The sequence below is a fragment of the Halyomorpha halys genome, unplaced genomic scaffold, assembly GCF_000696795.3.
Source record: "Halyomorpha halys isolate HHAL.00 unplaced genomic scaffold, Hhal_1.1 Scaffold1143.1, whole genome shotgun sequence".
Taxonomy (NCBI): domain Eukaryota; kingdom Metazoa; phylum Arthropoda; class Insecta; order Hemiptera; family Pentatomidae; genus Halyomorpha; species Halyomorpha halys.
In genome coordinates, this window is record NW_027106264.1 from 182768 (window position 1) to 200788 (window position 18021).

General features: G+C 30.4%; 1 protein-coding gene across 1 annotated transcript; it reads right to left on the bottom strand.

Annotated features, from left to right (window-relative positions):
* Window positions 1-1783: 1783 nt before the first annotated feature.
* Cds (CDP-diacylglycerol synthase) lies at window positions 1784-17697 on the bottom strand (the record flags this gene model as incomplete). Its single annotated transcript, XM_014432988.2, is given in 9 exon segments — window positions 1784-5427; window positions 8276-8410; window positions 10625-10756; window positions 12551-12703; window positions 15802-15958; window positions 16042-16244; window positions 16327-16503; window positions 17393-17489; window positions 17585-17697. Coding segments are annotated over 9 exon segments (1272 nt in total), but the record flags the coding sequence as incomplete, so codon positions are not given.
* Between the last annotated feature and the right edge of the window lie 324 nt (window positions 17698-18021).

Below are 18021 nucleotides of genomic sequence, written 5' to 3' on the forward strand. Positions count from 1 at the left end.
CTGTATCACAGTAATATAGAAATGGGCGTAGACAGAGGGGAGCCGCGACTACCCCCTAGATTTTTGGGACCCAAAAAAAAAAAATAAAATAGCGAACCTATTTGACAGATGATTTCATTCGGGAAACATGCTATAATTGTGTTACACCTCCATGAATCCCAAGATCACAACACTTTGAAGGGACAAGATGGATTCTTCGGTAAAAAAGGTAACGTTCAATGAACGCAATTATTCGTCATATTCTTATCTCTAAAAATAATGAGGAAAAGAATAAAAAAGAACCTTTTTTAGATTCCATTATTTCTATTATAACTTACGGTTTGCCAGTTTAATAGTCTCAGACTATTTGTTGAAAAGAAATAAAAAAAAGGCCACTATCGTAGAAGAGGTGGTTAATATTTTTGCCAGCAATCCCAGAAGGCTGATGCTCTCATTGCAAACCTCTTCATCACGTCTTATATATTTGTATTTATTGTGTGTATTTATGGACAAAAATTAACGAATTAAAATGTGTGTGTGTAATGGGCGTGTGGGGCACACACGTGAGTGTGTGTAATGGGCTGTCTGCTCCCCTCTTGGTGAAATCCTGCCTACGCCCATGAATATAGAATATAAAAGGAATAAAAATAACTTTTGTTCCTGAGGATGATGTTTTAGCCTAAATGTTCAACATTTTGTTATATTGGTGACATATTTTTGCCTTTGAAATTAAAAAATTTATTTTCACCTTAAATCATTTCATATATAAAACCAGTAATTCGTATATGAAATTTATATAAGGTGAATGTAATTTTGTTAAAATTTAAAGGAAAAAATGATTTTACCAATCAACAATATGCTCAGCGTTTGGTAATTGCCTATGTTGCCATCTTTAGGAACAAAAATATTATAGATAAACATTCCAGTAAATACAGATAGATTTCTACTATAAGATAGAGGAGCCATACTGAAACTATTTTATAATCTCCTCTATTTTGTAGTAGAAATCTATCTGCATCAGGGGGTGCCATAATCTTACTCTCCTAAGAAAAAATGACACTAAGGGATGGGTACGATAAATTAATGGGGACGGCCACGCCCCTTGAAGGCAACTTTTGGTTTAAGTTATCTCGTTATCTGTAATCACAAATGTGAAGAGAACAGAGGTAGGAAAATGCTATTTCCAATAATGTGGTATAGTTATAATGAAATTAACCATTAAGCTGTTTTCGAGAAATCTGTGCTTCTTTTTCTGTTACATTCAAACTGACATTAATACGTGAATATCATGTACCCCAAAATATCTTTACTGTTCTACAAAGTAAAGAGTGAATATAAAATTGAATTAATTTGATCAATTTTTCAATCAATATTTTCTTTTGTTAATAGTAATTAAATAAAAAAAATTGAGCACGCTTTGAGTAACTCTTAACTTTTATTTTATATCCCCCTGTCTAACTGTTTCAGGCATATGGGGTGCAGCAGCAACTCTCAACTGTCAGGAACACGCCAACAAAAGGAACCCTACCTTTTGGCATCACGCCCTGGAAGCATTATAGTCTTTATTCCAAGATCTGTATGTACTGGAATGTGCAGCTATAATATTTTTGTACCCGAGGATGGCACATTGGAGAAATAATTTTTGTCTTTAAATTTTAATAAGACCAGTAACTTTTATTGGGCTTACAACAAATTAGCACTGTAAACTTAAGAATATTGTATTTAAAATAACCAGTTTGCAATGTCTCCCCAAAAAATGAAAATAGCATATACTTAAAAATCCGAAACGTCATAAGACTATTCATTTTTTTTTTTTTTTTTAATTTTATTTTAGACTTGACCCTTTGATGATGAGAGGAGAACTATAAAATAGTGCCACTGGAACAGTGGTGACCTTGAGAAGACAATTCAATCCCCTGAGACGGAATACTTTTCAAGCTCACAAATATACAATTTAATATTTTTTTCTGTACCAGAGTAGACATTTTGTCCAGACCATAGGAAAGATCGAACAATATTATTAGCGTAAGGTAGTTATACTACTCTTGTAGATAATGGGAGAATAAAAGGGCACATATGAGAAAATACTACACTAAGGTGGGTAAATACTTAATAAATCATTAAGTGGCTAAAGGATGTTTGTCTTCAATGAATGGTTCTCACATACCTGAAATTCTGGGAACCACTCACTGGAAAAGCCAGTTAGACTGTTTGAAAATATTCATAATAAATAATCAAAACTTGTTATTGTGAATCATAAGCCAGATCTTAAAAAAAAGAGAAAAAATAAACTGAACATGATTGTATACTCAGCTATTTTATCTATTATTATGTTAATTTCTTTTAATGTTAACTGTAAATAGAAATAGTATGATTAAGCAATAAACTCTTCAGTATATAACACATGTTATTTTCTTTTAACAAAAAAAGAAAAAGTTATTTAAAAAAAAATATTTTATAGATTTTATCTGGATGATTAGAACTTAGTGATTTTGTCCATGGCGGACAAAATCAAACCCACCCTGATTCTAAGCCCACTCGATCTTCTATATACTATCCAGCTGTTATAAAAGATATTATAAATTTTCTAAAACACCACTAGATGCTGCTATGGCCCAACTGTCTCGAAAACATATTGTTGCCAACCGCTAGAGGGAAATATTGAGCAATCTACATCTCGAGCCTATCCAGCAGAAAACGGATGATAAAAGGTTAAGTTAGCCATAATGAAAGTTATTTATAATTTTCCTTTTTACTTTTTTATATTATATTTAAGGTATCATCATTATTCTTCATAAATTTCATTTACTTCTAAAATAAAAACCATAAGAGACTGTTCTCATGAAAAAATGATTCCCCTGAGCTATAGAATTAATAAATGACCATGTAATGAGTTGAAAAATGTCAGTAAGGAAGTTTCACTTAGAGTTGTTTAAGAAAACACTTTAAAATCTCATGTTCATAGATTTATATAAACTTTTTTATACAATCCTGATTTAACACATAAAATTAAATAAGTTTGGAAACAAACTGACACCACAGGTCTACCAGAATCACTTTGAGAACGATGGGATGTTATGATGGAATTGAAAATAAGATTAAAATGATCTCCAGACATTTGTTCAAAACCTTACTAGATTAAATTCAAATTCAATATAACCAAAAATTAAGAAAAAAAAACTTATATTCCAATTTTTAAAAAAATACCAAATACTGCTTTTATTTTAAAATAACAATAGACATATCAACAGGGCAGTAGACAAACAGCACACAGGCATATTGATATGTCCAAAGAGATAATACCAAGTATAACTTCACATTGATCTCTGTTAAAGGGACAGATGAATGTATCAATAGTGAATGATATTGTTTAAACAATGAAGTGTTATAAATTTTACTTAAGTGAATATATGACAAAATTTTGAATAGAAATGGATGCACTTATCAAAGGAGGTAAAATTGATTATAAGGTTTTAATTATATATAACTTAAATAATAAATAAAAAGAACAAATAACTTCCTAGGAAAGAAAATCCAGAATTTAAAATAATTATATTTGCTGTATGTTCCATATAGCCTAATACTATTCATTGAAGGCTGTTGGAGACATTAGCTAATATTTTATTAAAAATCAGAATAAATGAGAATGACCTTTTTTTCGCTCATTGTAAACCACAAATTACTGAAACACGTTAGCATCGTCTACAACAATCATAGAAATCTAATAATACTAAGCACATAGAGATAATAATAAGTGGGAGTAACTAAAAATATATAAATGCATATATATTTTTTTTTTACTTGAAATCTTTTTTTTTATTTACAGCTTTTAGATAATCAATACTTTATTGTATTTATGATTTGATACATAAATAATATAATGTTGCGTTACTTATCAACCGTAAATTTTAAATGAGGAGAAGATGGTTGGGTGAGCGGTCAATGAAGAAAACGAGTAAAAACTTATTTATTAGTGCTAACGTCACGACCAGAATTACTGGGCTAAGAAAAATAAATCAAGATAACAATCATAATGAATAGAAGAAAATACAGAATAACTAGAAAATAACGAATATATATACATAGGTACATTGTGTTAGAAGAAAATGTAAAGACTTAAGTATTTTAAGAAGATAAAAGAAGTGCAAAAATAAGTAATATTAATATTATGAAAAAAGAAAATATACACATGAAAATACATTACTTAAATATATATAAAATATAAGACTAATTTAAAATTAAAGTTATGAAAAATTTCTTCTTTTTTTTCATAATTTTAATTTTAGATAATTTTGATTTTTTATACATAATTACTAATTACATTTTCATATATATTAGATTTCATATATTTTATAATTTTTATATTAAATATTCTCATACTGCTTTTATCTTCTTATAATACTATACATTTTCTTCCAATACAACTTCAGTATCAATAATATCTGTTATTTTCTTATTTTTATAGTTTTTTAATCTGTAATTCCTTTCATTCATTATGATTTTTATCTTGTCATTTTTTTCTTAGCCCTAAAGAAGGTCTGAAATTCAGGCTGAAACATTAACACTAATAAATGGATTTTTACTTACAATTTTCTTCACTAACCATAGCCTCAACCATCTCCTCATATAAATAACCTTATACAACTTATTCAATGGTAATTAATTTTCCTTGCCGTTACTCACCTTTAATAGGGCTGTTCATAAGTTGAAATTTAATAGGACTGAGATCTATGAACTTTATAAAAAAAAACAAAAAAAAAAAAACAAACATACAGGCAAGAAATATCTGGCTTAATTTCATAAATAATAATACCATATACATTAATAATGTATATAATTTTCATCACTCGAATCACGTTTGTTTACAAATGAAAAAATAAAATCAAATCAATTACTACTACATTTCATGAAATGGGAAAATATAAAATACTGTTTTTTACCCAAATTCTTCCAGCAGGTTTCTTAGAAAAATTAAAACTTTATATATCCTAAAGAAATTATACATTAATGCAAAGATAAAAAAAAAAAATAATACACCATTAATAACACTAATAATGACTAAAAAAAAAAAAATATTAAAACTAGAAAAGAGAATGTTTTGAAGGTATACTGTGGTTTCTGGCGACTAATGCACAGAGATTCCCTAAAATAATACGCCTAAACCTGTCATGACTAAATAGGCTAAGGTAGAGATAATACATTCACAGGGCATTTCTGCAATCCACCATGTCAGCTAATCATAAATGATGATACTTGAGACACTCTTTATAAACGAGACAAGCTTACATGGTGGATTGGAATGGATACTTGGATAGACAGTAAATAGATTTACGATCCATAGGCTTAGGGTTGTATCATTGGCGATCTGCTGAGGATTCCCCTTTCTTCTAGCTCAAACTTCAGCATGTTGAACAGAGACAGCTGTTGTTCTGGCTTTAACGTCAGTACCTAACATATCAACATTTCATTTTAATTCTAAAAGCATTTTTTTTTTTTTTTTTTACATTTTTAAGTTACAAGGATTAATTTTTTTATGTAATTACAGAGACCGTTATTCACCTTTCACACTAAGACAAAAATAATTGTTTTTTACTTTCACTCTATATATGAAATACTGTATGGAAGTACTGCAATCATGAAAAATTTTGAATTTGAGTTTTTAACAGGAATACACATTTTAAGGTCCCCTTGAGTCCAAATGACCAAGTCCTGTAAAATGGTCTTTGAGTGTATCTGAACAGCCGAGCTAAAAATATGAAAAGTTTTACTATATATTACATTATATTGTAATATCCTCTTTTAGAGTAAATATAATATTTTTATGTATTAAGGGTTTTTTATAGGTGTTCATTTGCTTTGGTAAACCAAAAAAGAAAGCTAACCAATTTTGCTCAGTCAAATATGGAGTGGAAAGATCGTTATTCAAAAACAAAGAAGATGGGAGCATGTATCTTGCCAAAAGCTCGTTGAATCACGGCCATGTTAGGAAGATTCAAATATTACAAACTTTATTTTAACTTCCCATCATAATTGAAATACAATACATTTAAGAAAAAACTCAAAACTGTTGTGCTACAATCGATGTTGAGAATGAGCACCTATAGAAGGGGAAGCAAGAGAGCTTGGTTTTTTGGAAGATTTGTAGCTTAGGCATGGGTGGGGAATGATGTTTCCTGGAAGCAGGAGGTCTTCATCTTTTGTCTGGCTCAAGGGAGACACTTTGAAAAAGAAGACATCAAAGAATCACCCAAGAAGAATAATGGGCTCTTTATTTTGGATCGCCTGGTGAGAGGACGTCTCCTGAGAGCGAAGGTGAAGAGAATCTTTTGTTGACCTTTGGAAATAGCATTTTGGGAAAGAAGACATCAAGACCCATCAATCATCGAAAGAAGATTATAAAATTGGTTAGTTTTTGTTCTATCTGGAATTTAATACATTTGTAAAAGATATATTAATGAAAATTAAGTGTTATTAAAACTAAGTGTTCTGATTGCCTAGAAACTCTCCCTGAGAGTTTATTATATTATAAAATTTAAATAAAATTCTCCTATCTGTTAATTATAAGAGCTTTTCATTTTAACCCAAGTTATACTTAAGATATGAGAATGAAGTTAAATCTATATAAAATTCCATTTATTTTACTTGAAATAATTTTTTATTATCACAATATATTTAACGCAGGTGTATGCCTGGGATGTGACAGCAACTTTTTCGATAAAACTGATTGACCGGAAGTGCCATTTTATAAAATACGATTTTCCATATTTTTCGATTTTCTTGAATAAACTGAAAACAGCTTTGATTAAACTCAGTATATAATTTCAGCTAGGCATTATTCTCATTCACATAGCCTGACAGGGCTTAAATGCCAAATGTTTAAAAGATCTTCCTATAAAGTACTTTTAATTTTGTTTCAGTTTTTTTTTTTGTTTTTTTTTCGGAAAGTTGTTTGACCAGAAGTGCCACTTTATAAAATTAGAAAAAAAAAAATTGAGCCATCCAATTGGAACGGAAATATTTAGTTTATAATTTTTGCCTTCCTTGGTCTTTATTATACTATATATTTCTTTTTGAAAATCACAAAAAAAGTGATAACTTCAACACGAGCCGACCAATCTAAAAAAAGTGATATAGGCAGAGATGGGCAAAAATTAGCTACATTGAATTAATAAATGAAATCGCCATGGATACAACCCTTATTTATGAATAACCCATTGATAAATAAGTATCATATTCATGACTATTTTAGCTAGTAGTTTCAACTGTAGCTAATTTTTTGTAGGGTAATATAAGAAAGCTAAGTGATACGCATCACTACTCTAGATTTTTTATGTAATTACAGAAACAGCTACTATTCATTTTTTTTTAAATTTTATTTATTGCAGGAATACAAATGGGGTCGACACTATCTATCAACAAAGCAGGAATATTTATCAACAAATTATTGTGACATGTAGTAAAAGAAAAACAAAATTGTGTTTAAAATGTGTTGACGATATTTTGTGGACAGTGGATGAAAATATAATAAATAACCTTTTTTATCAGTTTAAAAAATCACAATAAAAAGAAACTAGAAAACTATATTTTTTCTACTTATTTATAATTATATATGAAAATAAGTAGAAAAAATGAAAAGTTGACTAACCCATTGATAGTATATCCCATGACAATCACAGGCAGAATGTCAATTACCAAACGGTTTATCCAGTGACAGTCACGGGCAGAGCGTCAAGTAGTATTCAGCTTATCCCGTGCCACGCACGGGCAGGGTAAGGCGTTCAAACTGTTTATTCTTCCAAAGATATCTAAGACTACAGCTAGATTCTTTACTTCCTAGACATTTTTTGGACCAGAATTTATTTTACCACATTGTGAAAGGGTTGAAAAGTGGATAAAAAAAATAAAGGACTAATGAATATAAATTAAATTATTTTTCAAATCATCCACATCACGTGAATATAAATATCATTGAAAATTTTATAATATCTAACATATAAAAATGAATATTTGATTTTTTGAACTTTATGTACTGCCATATCTTTACTTTAACATTATTTTCAAATTGAAGTGTTTGTATCTTTTTTTTTAGCCCCGATGAAGCCCTACAACGTGGGGCGAAATATTGGCTCACATTGAATAATTTTATTTTACCATTTGAGTTTTTCTTCGACCGCACCCGGACTTTTTTTTTTTTTTTTTTAAATTTTGTTTTTAGAAGTTTCAACTGGACTTTTATTTTATAAAGATGTATTAAAAATTTAAATGTTTCAAGAGGAAAAAAATCAAAAAATCATACCTGTTGTAATATTTTCTGAGGTGAAGATGTCTGAATAAAACTTGAAATGTAGACATTGACAAATGTGGCCATCAAATACTGACAATCGAACCTGTCCATTATTCCTCCATGCCCTGGTATTACATCACCAAAATCCTTGTAACATATAAGCCAATAATGAATTTTTAGAGAAGTCCGAGTTATTTCATTTGAATAAAATACACTATATGGTTAATAGTAACAACAACCAATGTCTAAAAAATTCTAGGTTCAAAGAAAAATTAATTTGGCAAATGAACTTAAGGTTTTCAGAAAATAGGTTGTGATTGTATGAAGTGTACCTTCATACAACCAACATAGTCAGGCGCTACCTCACTTTAGAATTCGCTAGTTGGATTAATGAGTGGGCTATGTGTAATTTATTGAAGGTGAAAGAAAAATAAATTTATAAAATAATTTACTGGGTTATAGACATTGAACAAGAGAAAAATAATATTGAACTTTAAGGTATAATTACAGGTTATAAAGAACTACCCAAAAATAAACATCTGTGAGTTGGGTCAAATTTATAATTTTGAAATGGGGCAAGCAAAGATGGTTCATTGAGCACGAAGACCTGGTTACATGGGATTGGAAATGAAAAATAGAGTGCAATCACTTAGGCGAATAAAAATGGCATCTATTCTCTTCTTATTTTCCTCTCTTCCTGGTACTTATCCCTAGTTAGGAAGCTACTTCCTTGAGTTACTTTCGCATAGTGATTGGATTCAGGAGAAGAACTAAGATAATTTTGTGAGTCCCACAGAAGAAAATAATGTTCTTCTCTCCTTTTCTTTACGCCACTGCTAGCTTCTCTTTTTTACTGAATTAGTTACAAAGGGCACTAGTGCTACTTAGGCATATGCATATTAATTACTTACATGATCTGCAAGGGGCCGCCTTCTGTTTATATCTTTCATTTTTTAAATGAAACAGTACAAAAAAAACGACAGTTACAGGTTTTTGAGAAAATTGTATGTTCTTGGATGTAAAAGTTTAATCTTCAACAAAAAATATTATTACAGAAAACCTCAAAAAAAATGAACATTGGTTGTTGTTACTTCAAGCCTCATATGATTTTTAAAAAAAAATTATTTATGAACTTTTTTTAAAAGATAATGTAAATTAATCAATTTTAAAGGAAAAAATATTTCATCAATTTAAATAAAACTGTTAAACATTTCAGCTAAAACGCCATCTTCAGGAAAAAAATTTTTTTAATTATGGATTATAGTACATAAACTAAACTCAAACTTCCAATGTAGAGGAGGTTATAGAAGCTTTATCAAGATGGCTGTGATTATATAGTCTTACTTACGGAGCATGTGCATTATGCTATCACATTATCACAAAACATGTACTGTACATGCCCCCTACAGAACTGGACAGTCAGGAGTAATTGTTGGAACAGAGCTATAACATTTATTACACGGCCCTCTAATTCAAAATTCCCACTTAACATTTTGTCCTGCCAATAATATTAAATGATTATATTTTTGTACTGTAGAATCAAATATGTCTAATTTAAAATATTTAGGTTAAATATTTAATTCGAGTTATCCTATAATTTTAGTTATGCAACCATTGCATACCATTCATGTCAGTTTTCCATAATTCTGGAGTAACAGAAAAAAAAGTAGGAATTATATTTTAAACCCAAATATTTTAAATTAGACATACTAAATTCTACAATATAAAATTATAATCAATAAATAATATTGGCAGGACAGAATATTAAGTAGAGGATTTTGATTTTGAGGGTCGTGAAATAAATGCTATAGGTCTGCTCCAACAATCACTTCTGACTGCTCTTTAATTTAATTTTACCTTTAAAACTAACTAATAATAGAATTTATACACTCCTAAAATAATAATAATACAAGAATCATATCTACAGTAATGGACCAATAACCTGTACTGTTACAATCCATGAAACTTAAATGAGACTGAAGTGCTTCAGTAATTAATAAGAAATTACTGTTTCTTGAACATCAATTGTGCAAGAGGGTAATTTGTTTATGATTATGCTCAAATGCCAGGTTTTCCCCAACTTTATAGAGACTGAGCGTGCCCCAGGAGGGCCTCCGAACCCACAGGGCTACAGTAACAGAATAAATAATCATGATACCACTCCCGGATTCGAACCCGGGTCTCAGGTAGTGCAGTAGTGCAGCACCTTAATCACTGAGATACATCGTTCCTGAGACAGCTTAAATAATGGACAATATTATTTCACTTGTAGAAGTACAAAAAGGACTTAAGGTTTCTTTATAAAAGTAAGTTATAGGAAAAAGATAATTTCATAAATCTAAATTATTAAAAAATGATTACCTTTATTTTAAACGCTCGTTTAAAACCACTAGCAAAGAAACCTCCAAATGGTCCGATGACAGAACTGAAGAGAGACATTGACAGAGAGTGAAGCAAGAATGGATATAGGGTCACTGTACCACTGAAACCAATCTGAAACAAAACAAATTTATAAACTAAATAATTTAATTTGTTGTCTAACAATATTAAGTTTTATATACTACAGATAAGTTTCTAAACCTAATTCTGAGCTCATCAATGGAATAGTAAATCCATCAGACTGTACAGAGCTCATCAATGGAATAGTAAATCCATCAGACTGTACAGAGCTCATCGCTAGAAATCTTGCAGTCTGGCCGAGTTGAATATAACCTCATTACAACCTCCTTGTCATTATTTCTGTTTCTAAAAACATTTACTGATATCGAACAGTTTTTGGTCTCGAACTGAAATATTTCATGCTGTAACAGTTTAGATATATTCACCAAGCAGATAAAATAATTTCAATTTCTAGTTTTCAAGTCTTTAGATGGGAATTAGTGGGCAGAGTCTTCATCAGTCCAAGCGATCCTTCGGCATCTGATCATCCCCGTCACATATCCGTTTCTACTTTCAGAGCTATTGCCGGGCATGGTTACCAGGGTGCTCATTTTGATAGAATTCAAGAATGTGATAATCAATCCTCATTGCTCATTATATTTCAAATCTGATATGAAATCCAGCCGCTTATTTGACTGTCCTCACCTTGGAGACGTAAAAAAAATTTCAATAATGACAAGACCAAGTGATCGAAGTTCGTGATGCCTTATGGGGATGCCAGAACCTCTAGAGTGGAAGAGCAGCATAGGAAAAAAAAAATAGTTGCATAAGTAATAAAAAACATGATTTATGGAATTGACACTAAATAGTCAAAAAAGTAGTAGGATTCGTACAAAAATGAGGAGATTCATGAATTAACCTTCTTATGAAGCAGGAAGGAATTAAAATGAAGACATTTCAATTATATCTGAAGTTAATAAATTAAATAATCAAGCTGATGCAAGATAAGTATATATAAAATTAAGTATAGAGATAAGTTAGTAAGTAAAGATGTAAGTATGGTGTAATATTAAAAATGTATTAAAATAATTATAAGGATTTTAACTGGTTTTATTATTCTCAGATCTAAAATTAAGGGTGATATAATATATATATATAGACAATATACTAGATATTTTCCTTTGAAAAACTTAAAGCTGGCAGTATATATATGTGTGTGTGTGTATATATATATATAGAGAGAGAGAGAGAGAGAGAGCCAGATTTAAGTTTTTCAAATGAAGATATCGAGCATATTTTTAACCAACTTCCAAAACCATATCTCCTTCTAGGTGACTTTAACGCTAGTAGCTCAGTTATATACACATATATATTCTATTTTCTTTCTTGCCCATTGTATCATTTATGACATTTTCTTTCTTACATTTTATTATATTAATTTCAATTACTCATCATTTACATTTTCTTCCACACCTTCCATTATGTTTATTTCTTTATTTACCTGAACACTGTCTTTTTTTTTCATTTATTTTGTATAATTCTTACCTCTATAATATTATATTTTATCTTCTATTATTGTCAATCAACTACTATCTACTTAATTTATTGTAATGTATATTTTTAAGTTTGCTTATTATTATTTTTATGTTCCTCTGAGTTATGATTGTTATCTCATTTTTTGTTTTTCAGTCCTGATGAAGGCCTGAAATTTAGGTCGAAATGTCGGCACAAATAAATAAGTTTTGTTTATTTTTTTATTTTAGCTGACCACACCCCAACCAGCCAAAATCAATACAACTAATGATATAAACAATGTATTATTTAAATTTAAATTAATTATCCTGCTCAAGCAAATGTATAAAGAACTAAATAAGAAAATAATGGATAAATAAATTGTACACAACTCACAGCAGTCGCAACGCTTCCGAAACTTTGTGGTAAGATATATTGCTGTGGCCTAAATAATGGGGATGGATCACACTCCATGGTCATTCTTCCTGCGTCTTCTGTATATTCGATCGGGCAAACAAAATACTGGTACTGACACAAGATATAGGAGGCCTAGGGATGAGACTTTTATTAGTAAATTTCAATTATTCATCACATAATTTTAAAAGTATAATATTAAAATAATAATATATTTTTTATACAAGATTCATTAAAAAAGTACTGAATATGATAACCTCTATTTTTCAAAAAACAAAAATAGTAAATCGAAGATAAAAAAATCTGAATTCCATACCATAAAATCAATTTCACTTTATTTTCCAATCACCTCAACTCTAATATGTACTAGCTTAATATAACCTATACAAGCAATCACCATGGAAATGTTTTTACTTACTGCAATTTGGCGAGTTTTCATTAAAATATTGTCTAACTCTTCTTTAAATTTCTAATAATTAATTGGAAATATATGTGACAATGTTTGGAAATAGTAATAATTTGTTTAAATAATAGCATTTTATGTTTTTCTCTAGATCATGAATATTGTTCACTTTTCCACCTTTAAAATAAACTTATTCCATACTTAGTAAACTACACATACTTTTAAAGCACTCCAAACCCAATTCACCTTTCATTTCACAGACCCAAAATGGCTTCATACATCGCACAGAACAATTGCGAAATAAAATGAATTGAAATATGAAGTTTTGCAGCACCCAGCCTATTCACTGGATCTCTTGCCAGTCGACTTTTATTTTTATTTAACATTTGGATCTGTTTTTATGGGCAAAACAGTATAAAAATGAAGACAGCCTGAAAAATTCTATATCTGAATTTATTGATTATGAAGATCAGAATTTTTTTAATAAATGCATCTATGCTTTAAAGTCCCGCTGAGAAAAGTTTATTGAAGCGAATGGGACATATTTTGATTTAATAAACAGCTTGTGAAAAATGATATGTAGTTTTATATATTGTAATATCCTCTTTTTTTTTATGAATAGTTATTTTTTATATATAAATGGTTTTTAGTGTATTATATTTTATGTATCGTTTCATTATTGTATATTTGTTGTATTGAACCAAAAAACAGGCTAACCAATTTTGATCGGTCGAATATGGTGAAAAGATGCATCATTCAAAATATTCAAGATATTCCTGAAGTACAGGACACTTCTTTCCGAAGTCTGTTTGAATTACTGCTTTGTTGAGTACATAGATTAAAATGTTTTCAACTTTTGTATTTTCTCTAACACCATTATACTATAAATTAATTGAAGAAGCAATATAAAACGATAACAATTATTAATGAAGTATTTATAACATCATGAATCATCGCAAGTGAATTAGAGCGATTGTGCTACAATTGATTTTTTCAATCAAGGAGTGAACGTTGAAAACCTAGAGAAAGTACTGGTTGTTTAGATCGAGGTGGTATGGGAGGTGTCCGGGAAACAAGGACATCTCCAGGAAGAGGTGGTGCCGACCACCATTTGTCTACTCTCAGTGGTAGATATTTAGGAAGAAGAAATCAAGAATTACCAATCATCCAAGATTGTATAATTAAAGGAAGAAAGGACTCTTTGGATCGCCGAGAGATTGGATGTGTGCTGAAAAGACAGTCAGTGGTTGTTTTTGAGATATAAGACATCGTGAACCACCATTCATTAAAGAAGATTAAATAATATAATCTTTAATGAATGATGGTTAGCATTGCACAACATAAAATTTAAAATATAAAATTTAAGTATATTTGCACAAATAGCCATTAATTTAGTTAAGAGTCTTTGTGTTCTAATTGTCTAGAAAACCCGCCCTGAGATTAAGAGTCCAGAATATTATATATAATTTAAAATAAAAACTATGAAATTCCCTTTTATTTATTTTAAATGAATCTTGAATATTACTATATTCACTAAAAAATGCAACATTTCATATCCACCAACCTAATACGTACATCCTCAAGTTTTTTGTGGACTCTTGTTGAAGTTATCGCTATTGTTTTAATTTTAAAAAGTATAAAACCGCATTTCACATAAACACACCAATACCATTTTGTGATACTTGGTTATTTGGACTCAGAGGACCTTAAAACATGAATTTTCATCTAAAACTTAAATTCAAAATTTTCAAGAATATTGCATATGCACCCTTGCCATATGTTGGGGCGAGGGGTGTTTCGTATGTGAAAACCGACCTCTTCCCCAGAGGGAAATGTACGCTGGTTCGAGATAAAATAAAACAAAAAAAAATAACGGAGGACCTGAAATAAATATCACATAAAAAAATAATAATTGAGAAAATGAAATAATAAAAAAAATAACTTTCCAAGTGATACAAGAATTTAATTAATTAGAATATAAACAAAAAAATGAACTGTTATGTTGTTACAAACAAAAAAAAGATAGTGAATCGTGGAGTAAAAAGGATAAACTTATTTTGATACATATATAAACAAAAAGATCCATTTACACCATAAATAATAAGTTAATTAAGCAAAAAAAGAAAATATGAAACTCGATGGAAGAACATAAAAGTCACTCACAGATGGGCGTGGGGTCGATATGCGCATATCATAACAACACAAGTATAGAGTTGGTTGACCAGGATGACCGCTGGCGAGCTGGTGAGAGAGAGGTTACCGGGCAACCCGACGACTCCAAAAAAACTGTAGACTTTACAGTGGTGACTGCCGGTGAGTCGGTAAAAAGGTTCCAATAGCTCCAACAAACAAGAGTCCACAAGCAATGGCGGTGGAGCGTCCGTGAAGCAGTGCGTCTCTCCTCTTACGCCGTGCCAATGCCAACTAACATCGCTCCAGTGCTATCTAAATCTTCACTGCCAACTGCCTCATCCTCGGTTATATAGGAACTGGCGCCACTGCCTTCGGTAATGCTCCGCACGTGTTACACCTCCCCAATGTATTTATAAACGTAGAACCTCCTTATATCCCTTATTTTTATTTACAAAATTAAAATTACTTATAGTTAAAAAAATAAATGAATAAACATAAACTTACAACTAACAAAATTAAAAGTCACTTGGAAAGTTGTCAAAACAAAATTAACCTAAACAGAAATCAAAAGTTTGGGCTTTAACACCATATATAAATAAATAAAAGTAAAAATTCAGTTTTGTCTACTACAGACGAGTTTTAATGTATTATTCTATTTCACCAACATGGTTGAGGATAGATATTGTTAAATACTTACAATAAGGCCGAAAATCACAGTTGCAATGCCACCACCAATAAATCCTTCCCAGGTTTTCTTAGGAGACAACTTAATGAGTGGAGTACGACCGAAGAAAAATCCAAACAGATAAGCCCAAACGTCGTTACAAACAATCATTGACACAGGAATGATAAACCTAAAATTATAATTTTAAATAGAAAAAACAAAAAACTAATAAATTACAAATTAAAAAAATAACATAATATAATAGTGTCATACCATATCAACCCTGTGAAAATGTTCTGAATAATTAGGTAGCTTTGAGTAACAACAATCAAAAGGGCAACATGAGTCCACGCAAACAGAGAAAACTGCTTCATATAATATTTTTTGACAAGTGATAAGACGAACCAAACGAACCCGGATACGTACAGGCAAAACGATATGAACCTATGGTAGGTAACTAAAAATTTAAGATATTCCTGAAAAATTGAGAATAATAATATTGAGAAAAATGAATCTCTAGAAAACGAATAAATACACAACTTCATTCATTATACTTACAGTTCTGTTTATAACTACACCAAAGTAATCAACCAAACTCTCTCCATAAAAGAAATAATTAGAAGTCAAAAGAAAATACCACGAGAGAGATCTAAACCATGGAAGACCGTGAATGCGGTAGACAGCATAGCCAATATTAATAATTTCTTCAAAACATTTCACTTGCACCAACAATGTCTGAAAAAAATTTTATTTGTTACTTTAGTTCATGATAACACTCAAAATATGTCATGTGTAAATACTAACAAAGAGGTAATTACATTAATAATACATTAAGCAAATTTAAATTCTAACATGCTCTCTTCAATACATATAATAGACTATAATATTACCAGGCTAACCTCACTGAACAGTATATTTTTGATACATCACATTTGTTTTTGTAGCATGAGCTGACAATGATAGAGCGAGCCATTCAGGTTAGTGGGTTTTCCCTTAGTTTTCCTTTTTGCCAACTCTGACTTTTTTGTTCACACGGTCATATCTGATATACAGAGAGGTTATCTAAAGGCCACAACTCTATTCTATCCATGAGGGGGTCAAGTTTTCATTCAGAAGGACCGCCATGAAATTAAAGTCAACAATCTTCAGGATGGATTTGAACTGCACCACTGCAATAACGAGGTTACTAAGCTAAGGTGGACCCCTTAAATCCCTCTGCAGAGGTCCTAACATACAGGTGGTTGTCCTATAGGTAACTAACCTATGCCAAGTTTTCATTCTCTACAGTTGCCACAACATAAAAGGCAACCCAACGAGGCTGGTATAAAACCGATACCAGCTCACTCAGCCAGAATTCTCTCTCTCTCTCTCTTCCCCCCCCTCTCTTCTCCTCCCTCTCCCTCTCTACCCCTTTTATCTACAAAACAAATGTTTAATTTTCAATACAGCCAAAATAATTGGGCAATATAATTTTTTTTTTTTTTGAAGTTAAGTACCACATATTATCCTCAGAACTTTACAATTGATTTCCTACTAGCTTTCATTATGTCAGTTACAATGTTCTCATATAATGATAGATATTTAGAAATTTATTTTTGAAAGAAAATTATTCAATACTACTTACTGTGATCATGAGAGCGAGTGGCCCTAGATAAATTATAAATCCGAACAAACCAATCATAAAGAGGGTAAAAATAGTCCTTATGACCCAATTCCTCCATCTAAAAAAATATAAACATAATATTCATAGTTTAAAAATTACAATAGAACATAAATATTAAAAATAATAATTACAAGTAAAAGGTACTAGGGTTACCTTGAAGGCAGGCCGCTCAAAACGTCTGTGAATACTTCAGGTGTTTTGTCAGTCCCTTGGGGAATACTCTGAGCAACATCTACTTTATCATCCTCAGAGTCGAGTTCATCTCGCTGTAATAATAATTCTGGTTAGGAAAGGATCGGTATCAATCAAGACAAATTATTATCCTCTAATATGAATTTATTTGGTAAAGTCATAGGAAACACCATACTCTATTAATATTAATAGAGTTTGTTCACAAAAACACAACTTTCAATTACCACTCTACAAAGGTCCTCAAGTTTAGTGTACATTTGTGGGCTCGAGTTGAAGTTATCGCTATTGTTTTTATTTTCAAAAAAAAAAAATCTTAAGACCATGGAAGGCAAAAATGTTCAACAAAAAAAATTAATTTTTCTGTAGCAATGAAAATTCTTATTGTAGTTGGTTTCATG